The sequence below is a fragment of the Amphiura filiformis genome, chromosome 5 (genome assembly GCF_039555335.1).
Source record: "Amphiura filiformis chromosome 5, Afil_fr2py, whole genome shotgun sequence".
NCBI classification, from domain to species: domain Eukaryota; kingdom Metazoa; phylum Echinodermata; class Ophiuroidea; order Amphilepidida; family Amphiuridae; genus Amphiura; species Amphiura filiformis.
In genome coordinates this window covers 76,099,295-76,117,910 of record NC_092632.1, presented here as the reverse complement: position 1 = coordinate 76,117,910, position 18,616 = coordinate 76,099,295, and the positions used below count along the sequence as shown (strand labels likewise).

Genomic DNA, 18,616 nt, shown 5'->3' with positions numbered 1-18,616 from the left:
TTAAAAAGTAGAGCTGATCTGATCTGCAATCATAACACTATTATGCTGGGAGGGCACAGTATAGGGTATATAACCAGAAGTATACAATAGCCTATTGTGCTAACATAATTATTATCATGATTGATATCGGAAATCTATCCTGCGGACGACAGTTGATGCTCTCTGTCGAAGGTAGGTGGCATATTACACTCACGAGTTCTAGGCCTAGAAATCATATACATGCGCGTATACTGAAGGATGGGGTGGGGTGGGGAATTTGTTTGTTTGTATGAAACATAAACGATGCATGGAGATGATTTGATTATGAATTAGTTTATTATCCCCGGAAGCTCAACCCATACCTCTTTAAGAGGGGGCTCCCCTCCCTATATAACCACCGCTTTCCTAAATTACCCCTTTCCCCCTCCTCCTCCCTTACATTCGATATCTTCATCTCGAGCTCTCCTCCCCCTTCTCTTTCACTTCCTATGCTCTCTCTCATATGTTTCTCTCTCTCCCCGGCCCATATCCCCTTGCCCTCCAACCCCCCCACACACACACACACACCCCCAATCTTATCCCTCTATCTTCTACTTTTGCAGTAAAATTGCTTCAGTAAAAGTCATTAGGTTATTAGAGGTCATATAATGGCCTTCCATCGATTCTGGTACATGGGATTAAGGACATGAATCGATTTTGTTTATAGCACCTATACAATTACAGTAATGGTCCCTTTTGTTATGTCGAATGCAAATATTTCGATGGTCTATATATTTTCACAGTGAAATCAGCTTAGGCTATTTCGTAGTCTCAAGCCAATGCTTTCAAACTAAATCAATGCTTTCAAATGTAGACTGTTTTGTTCGACTTCTCTGCTCGTGAATATTGCACTGCGAAATTTAAACATTTCTTTTGTATACTTAGATCAGGTAACTCGAAAATCCTGTAATTTTATTCGTCACACCACTTATAAGAAACTGAAACCAAAACCGAAACTACCTGTCACAAATGTTTAGTTTTAAACAAAAGGTAGAAACAAAGAGTTCGATATCTTGTGATTCAAGTGGTTAGGCAGGACAATAGGAAACCACGTGACCAAAACCAAAACCAAAACTAAAACTATATATTTGAAATGAGGCATTGATCAAATAATTCATATTAGCAATCATAGTAAACTACAAACATGATGACCATCAATGAACCCGGTTGACTGACAAAGAAAGCCAATTCAATTGAATGAGTAAATGTGCGCGAATTTTAAATACATGCCACGCCACAGTTTATGACGGCTGAATAAACAATCAGACACGATACAAAGCCAAGCTTATAAGGACTGACTAAAGAAAGCAAGCTTCAATTCAATGAATACAATTGTACACTCCATTGATTACACATTAAAGCAAACCCGTCACATACACAGCTGGTATCGATTGGCAGCCAACGCCCATTTCTAGCGCAAAATTACTCAACTCGCGAAATTTTGAAATGAAATAGGCCTACCTACTACGTGCCTAGACTATAGATTTTCACACAATATATGTTGATGCCACCAAAATAAAACTTACCACCATCATTTTAACTTACCAAAATAAAATTCGAAACAAAAAATGGTAAGGGTAGCCCGTAGCATCACTCAGAAACTCCGCTGACGTCTTCGGCCGTCGATGAACAAGATGTATTAATATATTGGGCAAAATTGTCTCTTGTAAGTGTGATCTTTAAAATAACATTGATATAAAAATATCAAAACGCCTTGGCTTTCTCCACCATTTCTAATAAAGAACTTTGGGAATAGGACTCGCTAAATATTTTAACCGGCGAGGTAGGTACCAGGGAATAATCACACGGCTTGGTAGATTCGTCTGGGTTCACTCGTCTCGACTAGTCCCTCAGATTGGTATTCGGTTCATCGTCTCTTCATCATAGGCCTGAGTAGGGGCGCTAAATAAAGTTCTTCATAGAACCAGAGGTTCAACCAGGGACTTATTTAGGCTTTTAGAATCAGCCAAGCACGAGTATTAACACACAAACATGAAGACAATCAAAACCCAATTTACTGTTAATTAAGTTATATTTATTACTTACTACATCTTCTTCATTCGGTATGAAACTTTATATTAAAACTAACAAGAGAACTAGGAGTAGAACAAACTCCATTATCCAGTAATAATTAGCGAGAATTGTACTCGCTCTAAACTAAGAAGTTGTGTTCAAATCTTGACGCACACGGAGAGTTTATGGAGAGATGTTAACCATCTGAGTGAATGCCACAGACTACAATTCATTCTCAGTTTGCGTCGTCCACAAAACCTCTCTTTACAAAAAGACCATTGTGACGTTTAACGATAGTCTAATCGAAATGATACGAGAGAGTGATCTCACTCGAGGTGAATGACACCATAGTTTTGAATAAATAAATAAATTAAAATAGAAGGCACGGGCTATAAAATAATATATCGCCACAACATATATAATAGACCAATGCCTGCCTCCTCGGCTGCTTTCCATACCTCTACAAGAATATGATTGATTCCAGGTAATTCCTGTTCCACTTCTATCATGAGTGGTGGTAATGGTTTATAATCATTCGCCCATTAACAGCAACGTGATTGGAAGTACAATTAACTTTATCTTTTGGGTAATTATTTTAGTAGCGGCATGTTATTTAGTAAACATTCCTTTGAATGAATTTTGTTGTCGATTTCTGTCAGTTTTAGCCAACTATTAAGAATTATTTAGGCATAAATACTGAAATACTTACACGTATTTCAAGTTTTTAGGCCCAATGTATCAAATACATACTCCTCAATCCTAAACCAAAAATAATTATGTCGAAATATTCAATCAAATATTGGCTGACTGACGTAGCACTGTATACATAACTACACCATACATTGCATAGAGTAGACGTTAATTGGTCGGGAGTTTGGCGCTGTCTACATTCATCAGTCGCTAATCTATTACCCATCATATCACCGTACTTTGATAAAACAATAATATTGGACAAAATACGCCTAGATGTAGAAGACACTATGCCTTCCGATTAATAACCAATCTCAGCTGTATAGCATTCAATTTTAACCTTCACTAATCATAGTTGAATCTGTCACATTCAACCAAACCTAATATAACCCGTTGAGATCACGGCGTTTTACTTGATCATTATGAAGTGTTTTTGTCCTCAAGTGCTCATTTGGGCATTGAACGACCACACGACGAAATAGTGCCAGAATCGCGGCTGCTTGACTATCTACTGAAGATAGCTGCACACCGTGCTTTGACAGTGGCTTCACGCGTGTAAACGCGGTGCCTGTGGAAATTTTGGAGTGGAATAGCCGGGTTAACGATGGAACTGGTAGCGGCATCAAAGGCAATATTGGTGAGGTTAATATTTGCCATCCATGGAAGTATTGGAGTTGTTGCTCTGGTTGAAATTACTAAAGTAGATTGGTATTTACTAGCGGAATGTCTGATTTTTGTCTCCGTTTTTGAAACTTTTATAACGCTAAAGATAACCAACAGAGGCGAATGGAAATGGTAAGGATTTAATTATAGATTAAAATATTTAGGAACCGTTTTTTTATTTATTTGAATTTTGACCAACTTCACCAAAAATATTTGAAAATTGGATGAAAATCAGGCTTTTTTATGATTTTTTTGAAAATTTAGCTTTTTTTAAAACCATTTTTGGTGCAAATTTCTCAAAGTTAGTAAAAATTTAAAACAAAACAAAACAAAAAAAGCGTCCTAGATATTTTTATCTAGTCTAATTTTTTTTGTTACGTTGACCGAAAAAATTGGGTCAAAAAAATGTGTGTGTTTTTTTATTTATTTTTTTTTTTTTTTTTTTTTTGGATTTTCTTCAAATATTAACACTTTGGCCCAAATTTGACATCACAGATGAATTCATCAAGTCATTGCCATTCTAAAAATGTATACTTTTAAGACCACCCTAAAAAGAACAGAATGTGACTTCATATTAATTGTCAATTATTGACAATAGAATAAGTTTTAATGATTTTGAGAGAAAATTGTGTATTGCATTCATCAGTACATAAGCGCCTAAGATATTTATTTTAAAGTATTTATTGTTAACTGCATTTATACTACATTTGTGTTAAATATAAGGTCAATTGCGCTGACCAAAACAGTGGACAATATTTAGGTACCATCCTAAATTTACAAACAATTGAAATTGTTCTATAAAGTCTATAAATCTCTTAAGGTTAAGTAACATTTGACCTTCTCGGGAAAATATGTCTGTTAAGTGATCGGTCACCCACCTTTAAATTTATAAAGTTTACTTTGAGGACTGTTAAATATCAAAAATATCAATTTTAATAATTTACCATAAAATTTGTATTATATCACGAATTTAAAATAAAAAAATCAAAATTATTTGATATCAGAAGGATATTCCTTGTATTTAAAATGCAATTTGGTGTGTCTGATGTGCTCTCAGGTCCCACACAAATACTGTGCAAACGTCGCTATCCGAGCCCTTAAACGCACCCTAACCATTTAAATTCCCAGGTTCATAGCAGGATCCCTTAGAGATTTTATACCCATTTGAAACACTCTCATTAAAACTTGCCCCAAGGATGAACCTGGAATGTTTTTACCAATTACCAATATAGGCCTACACATACAATATATGTAGGACGAGCACACTCAAATCCTAATTGGTTCCTCATGATTTGACAAATGTTTCAAATACACTCTTAAAAATATTTTACTCAACTTGAGTAAAAAGGTCACAACTCAACAAAATGAGTCAAAACTTACTCAAATTGAGGAAATAATACTCAACATTGAGCTCCTATTGAAAATAGTACCCAACATTGAGGGTATCATTTATGGCTCAATGTTGGGTATTATTTACTCAATTTGTTGATTTGTGACTTTGTTTTTTACTCAACTTGAGTAAAATCCTTTTTAGAGTGTATATTATTTGTAAATATGCCAAAATTGGAATATTTTGAATAGAGTTTCATCTGTTAAATTACCAATTGCAGATAGCTTTCCTTATTTTAGTGGATCGTTTAATTAATCATGTTTAAGCGTTTTGATGCATATATCACATACATATCAAAATCACTGCGTTTTGATGCATTTATCACACATCATAATCGAAATCACTGCGTTTTGATGCATATATCACACTTCATATTAAAATCATGCAAGAAGAACATACTTTGACCCATCAACCAGAAAGTGCATTGATACCTCATTAAGATGATATAATAATTACTGGTCTGTACCAAGCACCGTTAGCTTTCAACATTTTTTGTAGATTGCTACCATATCCGCTGTAGCCAATTTATTTGTTCATATATAGTTACTCTAAAATCGATTTGATAATTATTGTAAATAGATGTATAACAAGTTTTGGAAAGTAAATATAAGCAATTTGACTAATACATCCCACGTACCTGTACATTACCTTCATAACGTATTACCAGAAAGTGCACATCAAATTAATATATAAAGTACTGGGCTAATTTACCGCACTTAAGATTGCGCATTCGAATGCCAGGAAACATCAACTATAAAAAGTGAATCCATTTTTTGGTTACATGTATACATTTGTTACTATCTTCATATATTGAAAGCATTTTCGCTGCATGTTTATCAAAATAAATATTGTCCGCCATTGTGGTCGGTTCATGATATTGCTGTCAAAGATACTGGTATCTAATTTCACTTGATCGGTTTTCTATCATGGGCCATCTCTGATATTGATTACAACCAACTTCATTGCCTCACACTTATTGCACGTGAAATTGACGATGAAAATTTGAAGATTAATCAGTTTGGTTAGATGTTCACAGTTGTTGAAGGGTGATTAAGGGTCGAGTTTAGGGTAAATACTACGGTCATTAGCACCAATCCGGCTTAAAATGTGGGAGGGGGGGGGCACCTGGCCAAAATGGTTAAAAAGTGGCTGAAAAGAACAACAAATTTGTCATTTTGCCGAAAGGTGTGTGTGTGGGTGGGGGGGGACGCGTCCCCTGTCCCCCCGGATTGACGCCCATGATTACGGTAATGATCTGATCAACAATATGCATCAGGCGGATGTCGCAATATTTAATTTTTAACTTGACTAGATACTGTACGTAACTAAAAGTAGTGAACACACATTGTCAAATTCTGCTACAATGGCAGTTAAACTGGACTCGTTAACTTCTGAAATACGTAATGTTTATTGTTTTTATTTTTGTTGAAGAAATAGAACGGCATTACTTGTGTTTGATGTATCCCAAGTCATTGGCATGTCATTTTGATGGTTTGGCTACATAATGTCTATGTACAAAATTCTTTTGCAGATTAATTCGTTTAGCAAAAATATCATCAAATTTGAATTACCTTCTGGCATGTCTGGTGTACCTGAGCAGTGTAATACATATAGAGGCATAACTCGCAAACACAAAATCGGAATCAACTGAAATTTTGGGAATAAGCTTTTTTTTGGATATCTACTGAAAAATATCATAAAAAGAGGATGCTATGATCACGAAATACTCCTTTAACTATATAATTGTACCTTTTAATGGTTAAGGTATACTGCTGGTTAGGGTTAAGATCAATAGTATTACCATCTATGCTACCACTTTCTTTCAATATTTGAGTTATAATTTTAAAGCCTGCAGCAATCAAACAGTTCATATTTGTGTAAAAAAGGAAAAGAACAGAGCAAAAAGTCCTTAAAACCACGTACGATTTCCGTCAACTTGATTTTTTTTTGTATTATTTACCTAAAATGTTGATATTTTATTAGTAATAACTGCCATGAAGTGTTTCTGTCCATTTTAATCCGAAATAACGAGGTAAAGTGAAAGAAAACACATTGGCTATGAAGTTAATAAAACATTTGGTTGAAATTGCTATTTTCCTATACCACAATTGACTGATTCCATATAAGTTTAAGTTGGGACATGTGTAAACATTATGAATATACCAAAAAATAATGGTTTGAAAAAAATTAACCAAATTCATTTTAAAAGATCGTACATTATGGCTTTAAAACAAATATTACAACATTATGCTTCCAAACGTCCATAAGATACATCATTATGTACTGCTATACTGCAGAACCAATCGGAAATTGCGAATATAACACGTCGTAAACAATTATGAAAGAAATGTGAAATATATAACTGTATCATAAGTGCTGCCATGCATGATGTCAACTAAAGTTCCGAAGAAACAGTTCGTTGTATTTCTCTCATAAACATGTTATACCGTATATTTATAGTAAAAACGTCAACTCATTAGCACTTTAATATTTCCAGAATTTTTATATATACTTTTAGTTGTCATTGGGGTTTTAATTCAAAGTTGATAGAGAAAATAGCGATATATCTGAGCAAATGACGTTTCTATGCACATGTAGACAATTCGCCTGTCTAATATAGACACTAATGAACCAAATGATTTGATTTTAATATATACAGGGCGAGTCTGAAAATGCTACTCTCTCAAAAATGCTTTTTTGTTTTAGGACGAAGATGATACTCGCAGTAAAATAATAACTCCTAAATCCGGTTTCACATTCACAATAGTTTTAGAACTTGAGAGAAAACGTGTAAATTACTAGCATAGCTTACTGGGTATTTTTGTCTATCTAATAATAAAAACACAATGGAACTGAAAATGTTAGCAATCCCTAGAAACACTTCAGACGAATTTGCGTTCTTTTCTGAAGCTGAATTGGTGTAAATAATAATAGCATGGCCAAAGATATATTTACAAAAATGAAATAACTCTACGACGAGTGTGATTATCTGGACTATAAATACTACATTCAGTTAATTATCCTTATCATAATTATAGTGATGTCATTGTTATGTGTAGGCCTATATAGGATCGTGTAAATCACAATAGCTCAAAGTCAAGGTGGTTTTTAATGTGTCCACATCCAAGGTTTAATGCCATTGAGAATGCATTAAAACTAAATAGAACTAACACTTACACTTACATTACAAGTACGTATCTTTAATGAGTAAATAGGTGATAGGCAGGCCCGTACGCAGGGGGGGTGCGGGGGGTGCGACCGCACCTCCCCAAATTTGCAAAAGTATACAAAAAGTCCCAAAATTTAAGAATTTGCGAGCGAAGCGAGCAAAAAAATCAGGTTTTTTACGGTTTTTTGGTCAAAAAAGGTCCAAATTTTTAGGGAAAAGTCCACTTTTCACAAAATCGCCCTGTCCCCTTTGAAAAAAAGTCCACTTTTTCAAAATCAGCACCCCCCCAAAAAAATCCTGCGTACGGGCCTGGTGATAGGGCCTACTTATTACACATTTAATTGTCTCAACGTCTTTTCCAAATGTATGCTCTATACGCAGAACCTTTATTGTGTATCGTTTGCATATAGAGTTGAGTGAGGGTGCTTATTAATTTTTCATAATTGAAAAATTTGTGTAGTTGAGTTTTAAATGAATCGGTAATTTGTAATTTTAAGTTCTAAAATCTTCAATTCAGTTCAGGTTATTGACATTACCAAATATGTAGGTACAGTCAAACACAGAAAAGAAACGCAATTGCAATACAACAAATCTTAAAACTAAATCTAGCTTAAATATTAATGTTTTATGTTATTCTAAGGCAGAATTTACATATCTATAATTATTGGAAGAATACAATCATAATCATTAACGTGATTAGAATACAATTTCCATTATCATATTGATTATCAAATCATTATATACATGAGCTATACCAGATATCAAAAAACACATTTTCTCTTATCGTATCATGAAATGAATGTCATCTTCGATGTCACTCAGATTACAAAAATTACACAACCTATTTTCTAACGAAGTCTTATTTTAAAATGTACTTCCTTTTCTTTAATAAGGAATGAGCATTTATCCTTAATCAACTAAAATTAGCTGTAAATGACCTATTAAACATGGTAATGTTATTTTCAAGTGTAACATTTTTTAACGACAATAATTATGTGCGAAGTTTAGTCTGAAAGCTGTTTACATCCTTATCCAAAGATTATTATATTTAGTATCAAGTTAAATAAAATCAAAATAAATATGAAAAAAAAAATAGCATCAGCCCCGTTTATTAGATTTTCGATTTATTAGATTTATTAGTGGCTCACCAGCGGGAGGTGTTTTTTTTTTTTGCCGGTCCCTACCTCGAGGGAGTCTTGATTATAAGAGGGCCGAAACTCCCCAAGACAGGTGGCAATCAACTGATGATCCCGCTGGTGAAAGCACAAGACAATTTCCATCTGTGGTCTTTGTGTATAATTATGATATATTCGGAATTTTTTCTCAAGTAATTCTGAACTAATACAAAAATCAACAAAATTAATGGTTATCTTCAGGTCATTGTGCAGGAAGAATCAATCTCTACTGTCTGCTGTCAACTTTCGTGGCATTTTAAAGGGGCATTTCGTGATCCACAGCCTCATCCCCCACTTTTCCCAAAAAAGTTGAGATTTTTACACCACTGGATACCTCTGGCTACATAATGTTTATGTACCAAATATTTCTTGCAGATTAATTCGTTTAGCAAAAATATCGCCAAATTTGAATTTCGTTCTGGTGCACCAGAACGAAATTACAACACATTGTCTATGGGGCAGTGTAATACACATAATCATGCATAACTCGCAAACGCAAAATCGGAATCAACTGAAATTTTGGAAATAAGCTTTTTTTCGTGGATATCTACTGAAAAATGTTATAAAAAGAGGATGCTAGGATCACGAAATCCTCCTTTAAGTGAAATGATTTAACTTTAATAGAATGACTATAACTCGAACTACTTTTAAGTGATTTAAATTCCGTTTTGTTTTTACATTAAGCTTAATTGTCCAGTATCTGGTTTAATTTGTCTTTTGCTTGAGATGTCTACTAGGTATGATCTCAACAGCCTTTTGATCATTTCTTTTACGATTAATTGTGTCTGTTCGCATGATATTTTCTCGATATTTGTACTTTTCTGCGTTTTTGATGTTTGACCACAGAATATGATATGACATAAATACATATATGCATACCAGACTAATAATCAAAACATATTATACTTAATAAACTTTTATTTCTAGTGTACACGACTCGCACGTCACATATCTGAATATAGAAAACAAATTTGCTAGTTAATTTGTCGTTGGATGTTGCATCTTATGATAATGTCTGATTTAAAGCTTGTGAGTCAGTGGCACTAATCCTACGTTCCATGTGATTGATAACACATGAATATATGTTGAAGAGACATGATCATAACTGAATGCCTTCAGTGACATCAAATGCAGCAAACCATAAAGAGTTCGCCATGCCATATATGGATTACAGAAATGACTTACTAAGCCATTGCTCCAATTGTTGTCTTGGAGATGGAATAATATTATTATTGTTGTTGATATAATTATTATTATTATTATTATTATTATTATTATTATTATTATTATTATTATTATTATTATTATTATTATTATTATTATTATTATTATTATTATTATTATTATTATTATTATTATTATTATTATTATTATGTTTTGGTTCTCCTCCAGATGATTTTCATGAATTGAGGAGGGAGCTAGGGAGGTAGGGAAGGAGGGATGTTTTTTTTTTAATTTTTATTATTATTATTTTTTATTTCAATGTAAAACCGAGCATTGTCAGTAGTTTTTGGTCTTTTCCAACAGTGCTTGAGGAAAGGATGAGGTTTTTTTCTTCACATGTGAGATTCTGAGGGAATCCCCCTAGAGTACCACGAAAAGACTTGGAGGTGATCTTTGTTCTCTAATAAATTCATTTTAATAAGTTTTCATAAATCATTTCAAAGTCTAAAAAAAAAAAAAAAATCTAAAAAAAAAAAAAATTGACAAATCCCAGAAATTGAGGAGGGAGGGGACAAGAACCAAAATATTAATTTTATACGGCCTTATTATCATTAGTAGTAGTATAGTTACTAGTGGTTGTGTATTGAGAGCAGGACTCTAATTTTATTCCTTGAAAAAGAAAAGGTTTGTCTTTTAGAAACGTCGGGTTTTTAACTTTGTTTATACCTTATGTGTAATTTTCCCCGTTTTTTAATATTATCATTTAGAAAGTAAAATACAATTTTATAAATTCTAATAAACCTCTTTATACAATCGGTTGATTAACCTTTAATAAAACTACTGTCCCAGAAGTCCTTAAATGAGGTCAAGGGCTAATATGGTATTAAACTTGTATGACCACATATAAACCTGAAAAAGCACATGGATATTTATTCAGTGGCACGTACTAAATATGATCAGGAAAGCATTGGCATGCATGGTCTTACTTAATATTACTTCCATAAATGAATACTATGTTGGTTTCTATAGTTTATAACAACCTTGGTAGAAAGATCAACGATCGCTATAGTATTAGTATAAATGTATACTATGTCACGGTTGAACTTGAATTTATAAATTTTGTATCATACCAAAATCTCGAGGAAGCATCAATGGGGATGCAGGGGACCATGAACAGGAAAGCCTACACTTGCATACGGCTTGATCGTTATTTTACCAATCATTCTAAACCCTAGAATGCGAGTTTCAGTTTCTTTGTTAATTACCCGGTATGTTTACAACCTTGGTTTATAACATTTCAAATTAAAATATATCTATGAAAAGAAAAACTTACATTTTAAGATCATAGTTTGCTGAGACTATAATTCCAAATTAAACTTTTGTTGGTCCTAATGAACAAGTCCTTTTATCAATAATCTGATTTGATGTAAAAATAGCAACCGACTTACCTTCTGTTATTGTTTATGTATTTCTAAGTTTGGGTTAGAAACCACCTTTTCATGTTATGGAATACTGTGTACGAGGTCAAGAACGATTTGTATTGGTATATGTATACTTAAACAGAAAATGTGAATATCACATGAATACTGAGAGCATCAAAGAAATCAAAGAGCATCCTGGATTTGGAAAGTGTACAATGTTGACACATTTTATTATAATTTATTTTTTAATTTTGTCTTTTGTTTTTGTGTTTTTATTATTGTGAATAAACTCCAACGAATGCCATTAATAATCTCATAGAATAGCTCACTGCATGGAATTGAAAACCAAACTGGAACTGGGTTATATACCCAAACCTGTGAAAATCCACTTGGCATACTTTTATCAAAGGACATCCGTGATCAGAAAAGTGTGCTTTACAAAACTCATTGTCGCAATTTTTATGATTCAACGGGGCACCAATGAACAGGGATACATGCTCTACCATGCCCTTTGACACTTTTTTAAAATATTCTTCCAATGTAAACTTGTTGTTTCTTTTTGGGTGTTTTGTCACCTATTTTCAACCTCCCTTTGGAATAAATTTCAACCAATTGATAAAATCGATTAAAGGACAGAGATAAAAAACAAAACAAAATACTTTGACATGACTTTGTATAATAATAATAATAATAATAATAGGTACAGTACATGGGTGCATATCATGGTTCATTTATGCAAAGAAAAACTTACCTTTTATGAACCTATTGATGGGAATATTATTCAAAATTAAACCCTTGTTGGTCCTACACAGTTTCTTGTTCTTTTTTTTTATACACAAGCTCATTTTTGGATCAGTGTAAAAATACCATTTGTTTCGTGTTTATGTATTTCTAAGTTCGGACTAGAAACCACCTTTCCAAGTTACGGAATAAGATGAGGTCAATACTGATTTGTATAGTGGTACATGTATACTTAAGGGTAGACGAGGTATTGTTGGTCGAAGCAACCTAAAAATCGATTTCCATTATCTAGATCAATATATTATTGAAAATTAACACCTTGATGTTTTGCAAAAGTTCATTCTACAAATCGTATACTTTGCAAACTTGCTTAATTTATTGTTGTTAATGAGTTATGTACGTTTTACAAAAGTGTTGTTGTTTCAGCCCTCTTTACAATGTAACTCAAGAACCACAGCACCTATACAAGTACATCTGCGATATTTTAATTCTTCTACACGCTCGCTATGAATTGAGCAATGCAGTTTTTGCCAAAGCTCACTACCATTCGTAAGATGCTGTGAACTACCAAATTACAGCAGTTTAAAATAATTAATAACATTAAACAGAAACTGTGAAAACATACACATGAATACTTGTCAACGAGCATCCTGGATTTGGAAAGCGTACATTATTGAAACATATTGCTGAAATGTTATAGACTATAATATTATATTTTGACCTTGGTTTTTTTTAGTTTAGATTATTGTTGAATAAATTCCATAGAATATTATTGTTTAATATTATAAATTTCATAAAATAGCTCACTGAAATTAAGAACCAAACTAGACCCGAATTTACCAAAACCTGTGAGAATTATATCCACTTGTGTGCCTTTAGTAAAGGTCATTCGTGATCAGGAAATTGTACTTTACAAAACCCATTGCCGCCATGGCGCCATTTTTATGATTCGACTTTTTGCATTGTTCTGCCTTTGATTTATGTTATCAATTAAAATAGTTTCTCTCTTGGTGTTTTTTGTTTTAAAATGCTTGTTCTAAAACAGCCACGGAACTACTTATAATAAAAATTGTCTAAATTGCTTACATCAGGAGCGAAACATTATTCGGTACCACTGTTTCAATATTTTTTTATATATTTTTATAATTTACGAAAAAATCTCTCTAAAATATTTGACTGAAAATAGATGATAACGGTCACAGAAGTAGGTCTATTCAAGAAGCTTTTAAAGTGTAATTGAATTGAACTCAACATTGAATTTACTCGAATATTACTAGAAATTTGAGGCGTTTAAATATTTGTTTACATTAAAACTGTATTGTTTTTATATTTTGGTATATAGGAGACAATAGCGCTAAATGGTATCATATATTTTAACCTTTTGAAAAATAAAATTTCTTTCTATATAAGGAAGCAAAATACCTTTTAGATATAATTAATTTCTTTCATAATGACCGAGGCACACATTTATATACATATATATTTATTTGTATACCATTTGCATCACTTGACCTTTTTTTTTTCAAAACCGTAATTAATTTGTCTCATGGTATTGAGTTCTGGCAATGACCGAATTAGCATGTGTCCATGAAGCATCGCTAGATTGCACAATCAATGGAATGGTTTAATGCCTCAAACCAGTACCATTAAAATGTATCAAAATAAAGCAAAACAAATATTTCCTTGAATAAAACAAATTGAAATTTGTATAGTGCCCAGGTTAAACATAGCAAAAGAACATTAATACGTGCATTATTTATGTTCTTCTTTTCAATTTTCTATTGCGTAGCCAAAAGTCAAACGCGCAATCAGTAATCTTCAATGTGATACCACAGCACATCTGTGATATAAGTTAAGCGGAACGCTTAGGGGCAGGTATTACTAGCACTGCATCTGATATATGAATACGTAAATATCTAAACATAGACTGCAGACTCTACGTACCATTTAAAATAAATAAATATTACTACGTTTCTTCGTTACTATGAAAAATAAAAAAAAATAAAAATCTTAATCACTATTCAGTCAAATTAACTCGTAATAAACATAATATTGTTCCAAAGCTTAAATGAAATAAACGACTGCAAATAAATAACAATAAACAACAACAACAACATCAATTGTTTACTGAATAAGTGTGTGGGGTACATGCATGTACTGTGGATAGGTGTGTATTTGTGGGGTGGGTTACGTATGGTGTGTACAATAGTGCATTCCAGTTAATGATAATAAATTAAACACTTTTATCAATTACATGGTAATTATGTGGTCAATATGTTAACGTGTTATAATAATAGTCATCATCATATCAGCTGGTAGTGTATTGGTTTCAGGGATCATTTAGGACTTTAGTATTGTTCAGTTTAATTTATTTAATATTTAATATTCAGGACTTACACCTTTCAATTATTTTGAAAACTTTGAGCATGAAGTCATGAAATTGAAATTGACTTCTAAGACTTTTAAGAGGTTAAGGTTTGTTTCCCTCGGCGAATTAAAACCGATATCGCTCGCGGCGGAAAATATACCAATTTGTTATTATTTGCCTGAAATATGTTGCTCAATACATGTATTATTTGTTGTTAAGCATATATTAGTGTGCTTAAAAGCTTACGTTGAAGCTTGATCTGTTGTTGCAAGTATGTGATAGGTTACCACTATCTGTCGCGTTCATGTTATGTTGTAAATCCAGACTATTGTCCTTATATAGGGCTCTGTCCCTTAACACATAGATGAAGTAGTGTGCTATCAGTAGTAGATAGTTGATGAAGTAAGTGTGCTATCAGTAGTAGATAGTTGATGAAGAAGTGTGCTATCAGCAGTTTGATGAAGTAATGTGCTATCAGCAGTTGATGAAGTAGTGTGCTATCAGCAGTAGATAGTTGATGACGTATTGTTCTATTAGCAGTAGAAAGTAACCGAATGAGTGCTATCAGCAGAGTGCTATCAGTAGTAGATAGTTGATGAAGTAGAGTGCTATCAGTAGTAGATAGTTCATGAAGTAGTATGCTGTCAGCAGTAGATAGTTAATGAAGTAGCGTGCTATCAGCAGCAGATAGTTAATGAAATAGAGTGCTATCAGTAGTAGATAGTTGATGAAGTAGTATGCTGTCAGCAGTAGATAGTTAATGAAGTAGTGTGCTATTAGCAGTAGATAGTTGATGAAGTAGCGTTCTATCAGCAGTTGATAAAGTACTGTGCTATCAGCAGTTGATAGTTGAATAACGTATTGTTCTATTAGCCGACTTAGAAAGTAACCGAATGAGTGCTATCAGGAGAGTGCTATCAGCAGTAGATAGTTGATGAAGTAGTGTGCTATCAGTAGTAGATAGTTGATGAAGTAGTATGCTGTCAGCAGTAGATAGTTAATGAAGTAGAGTGCTATCAGTAGTAGATAGTTAATGAAGTAGTATGCTGTCAGCAGTAGATAGTTAATGAAGTAGTGTGCTATCAGCAGTAGATAGTTAATGAAGTAGTGTGATATCAGCAGTAGATAGTTAATGAAGTGGTGTACTATCAGTAGTAGATATAGTTAATGAAGTGGTGTGCTATCAGCAGTAGATAGTCGATGAAGTAGTGCGCTATCAGCAGTAGATAGTTGATGAAGTGGTGTGTTATCAGTAGTAGATATAGTTAATGAAGTGGTGTGCTATCAGCAGTAGATAGTTAATGAAGTGGTGTGTTATCAGTAGTAGATAGTTGAAGAAGAAGTGTGCTATCAGCAGTAGATAGTTAATGAAGTAGTGTGTTATCAGCAGTAGATAGTTGAAGAAGAAGTGTGATATCAGCAGTAGATAGTTGAAGAAGAAGTGTGATATCAGCAGTAGATAGTTGAAGAAGAAGTGTGATATCAGCAGTAGATAGTTGAAGAAGAAGTGTGCTATCAGTAGTAGATAGTTGAAGAAGAAGTGTGATATCAGCAGTAGATAGTTAATGAAGTAGTGTGCTATCAGCAGTAGATAGTTGAAGAAGAAGTGTGCTATCAGCAGTAGATGAAGCAGTGTGCTATCAGAAGTAGATAGTTAATGAAGTATTGTGCTATCAGCAGTAGATAGTTAATGAAGTGGTGTGTTATCAGTAGTATATAGATAGTTAAAGAAATAGTGTGCTATCATTTAATGAAGTAGTGTGCTATAATACTTTCAACAGCAGATAGTTGATGAAGTATAACTGAATTTGTAGATAGTTGATGAAGTACGGTAGTGTGCTATCAGCAGTAGATTGTTAATGAAGTATTGTGCTATCAGCAGTAGATAGTTAATGAAGAAGTGTGATATCAGCAGTAGATAGTTAATGAAGTGGTGTGCTATCAGTAGTAGATATAGTTAATGAAGTAGTGTGCTATCAGTAGTAGATAGTTAATGAAGTGGTGTGTTATCAGTAGTAGATAGTTAATGAAGTATTGTGCTATCAGCAAGCAGTAGATAGTTAATGAAGTGGTGTGCTATCAGAAGTAGATAGTTAATGAAGTGGTGTGCTATCAGCAAGCAGTAGATAGTTAATGAAGTGGTGTGTTATCAGTAGTATATAGATAGTTAAAGAAATAGTGTGCTATCAGTTAATGAAGTAGTGTGCTATAATACTTTCAACAGCAGATAGTTGATGAAGTATAACTGAATTTGTAGATAGTTGATGAAGGATGGTAGTGTGCTATCAGCAGTAGATTGTTAATGAAGTATTGTGCTATCAGCAGTAGATAGTTAATGAAGTAGTGTGATATCAGCAGTAGATAGTTAATGAAGTATTGTGCTATCAGCACTCAGCAGTAGATAGTTAATGAAGTGGTGTACTATCAGTAGTAGATATAGTTAATGAAGTGGTGTGCTATCAGCAGTAGATAGTTAATGAAGATGTGTGATATCAGCAGGAGATAATTAATGAAGTAGTGTGCTATCAAAAGCAGATAGTTGATGAAGTAGTGCGCTATCAGCAGTAGATAGTTGATGAAGTAGTGTTCTATCAGCAGTAGATAGTTGATGAAGTAGTGCGCTATCAGCAGCAGATAGTTGATGAAGTAGTGTGATATCAACAGCAGATAGTTGATGAAGTAGTGCGCTATCAGCAGTAGATAGTTGATGAAGTAGTGCGCTATCAGCAGCAGATAGTTGATGAAGTAGTGTGATATCAACAGCAGATAGTTGATGAAGTAGTGCGCTATCAGCAGTAGATAGTTAATGAAGTGATGTGTTATCAGTAGTATAGATAGTTAATGAAGATGTGTGATATCAGCAGGAGATAATTAATGAAGTAGTGTGCTATCAAAAGCAGATAGTTGATGAAGTAGTGCGCTATCAGCAGTAGATAGTTGATGAAGTAGTGCGCTATCAGCAGTAGATAGTTGATGAAGTAGTGTTCTATCAGCAGTAGATAGTTGATGAAGTAGTGCGCTATCAGCAGCAGATAGTTGATGAAGTAGTGTGATATCAACAGCAGATAGTTGATGAAGTAGTATGCTATCTCAGCAGTAGATAGTTGATGAAGTAGTATGCTATCCATCACAACGATACTTCATTATGTCTGCTGTAGATTTCAAATGGTTTCACCCATTCAGGTGACTCCATTTGAAATTCACGCTCCTGTGTGGAAGATTATAAGGTCATATCTTTCATAAGTATATGGATTTTAACTGAAATACCCCATTCACCATTACCACAAATTGGTCATGCTGTAGTTCATTCCACAAAATAAAACCTCGCTTAATTGTGCGTCTTATGGTTCACCACTTCGCTTATAGTGAATTCAACCTATATTCAAACATGCACCAAAAATCAAAAACCAGAGTTAAGTGGTTTTTTTCGATAGACAAAACGTATTGAAGCAAGATGTTAATATATGCATCCACAAAGCGTTTTAATGCACATTAAATCTCATTAACCTATATGTGATGTGATCAAGCAAAATCAGTCGGAAGTCGGATATATTGATTTTCAGATATAGCCAAAGAAAGACAATCATTTCTTTTGCTGCATATTGTTTTGAAAATACTAACTGTTCATATCTTTGGAACTAAATGTTCAATTTCAATGGGGTTTTCTGGAAAATGTAGCTTTGCAAACGCTTTATACAATTATTTAAAAAACTGAAAATTGAATATGCCTGACTTCAAACTGATGCATGGCAATGGCATTCAAACTGATACACGCCACGATTAGAAAGTTAATGTCTAAGCAAA

General features: G+C 33.4%; 1 protein-coding gene across 2 annotated transcripts in view; it reads left to right on the top strand.

The window, feature by feature from the left end:
• The window catches only part of LOC140153741 (transmembrane protein 26-like), a 71,796-nt gene that overhangs the window by 10,883 nt on the left and 42,297 nt on the right, over nucleotides 1–18,616 (top strand). The window contains exon 1 of one of the 2 annotated variants that reach the window (XM_072176572.1): nucleotides 2,997–3,516. The exons of the other annotated variant lie outside the window; for it this stretch is intronic. Within the exon in view, the coding sequence (XP_072032673.1) occupies nucleotides 3,326–3,516 (191 nt within the window). The 5' untranslated portion in view covers nucleotides 2,997–3,325. Of the gene's footprint in view, nucleotides 1–2,996; nucleotides 3,517–18,616 lie in introns of those variants that run through there. 2 annotated transcript variants of the gene reach the window in all.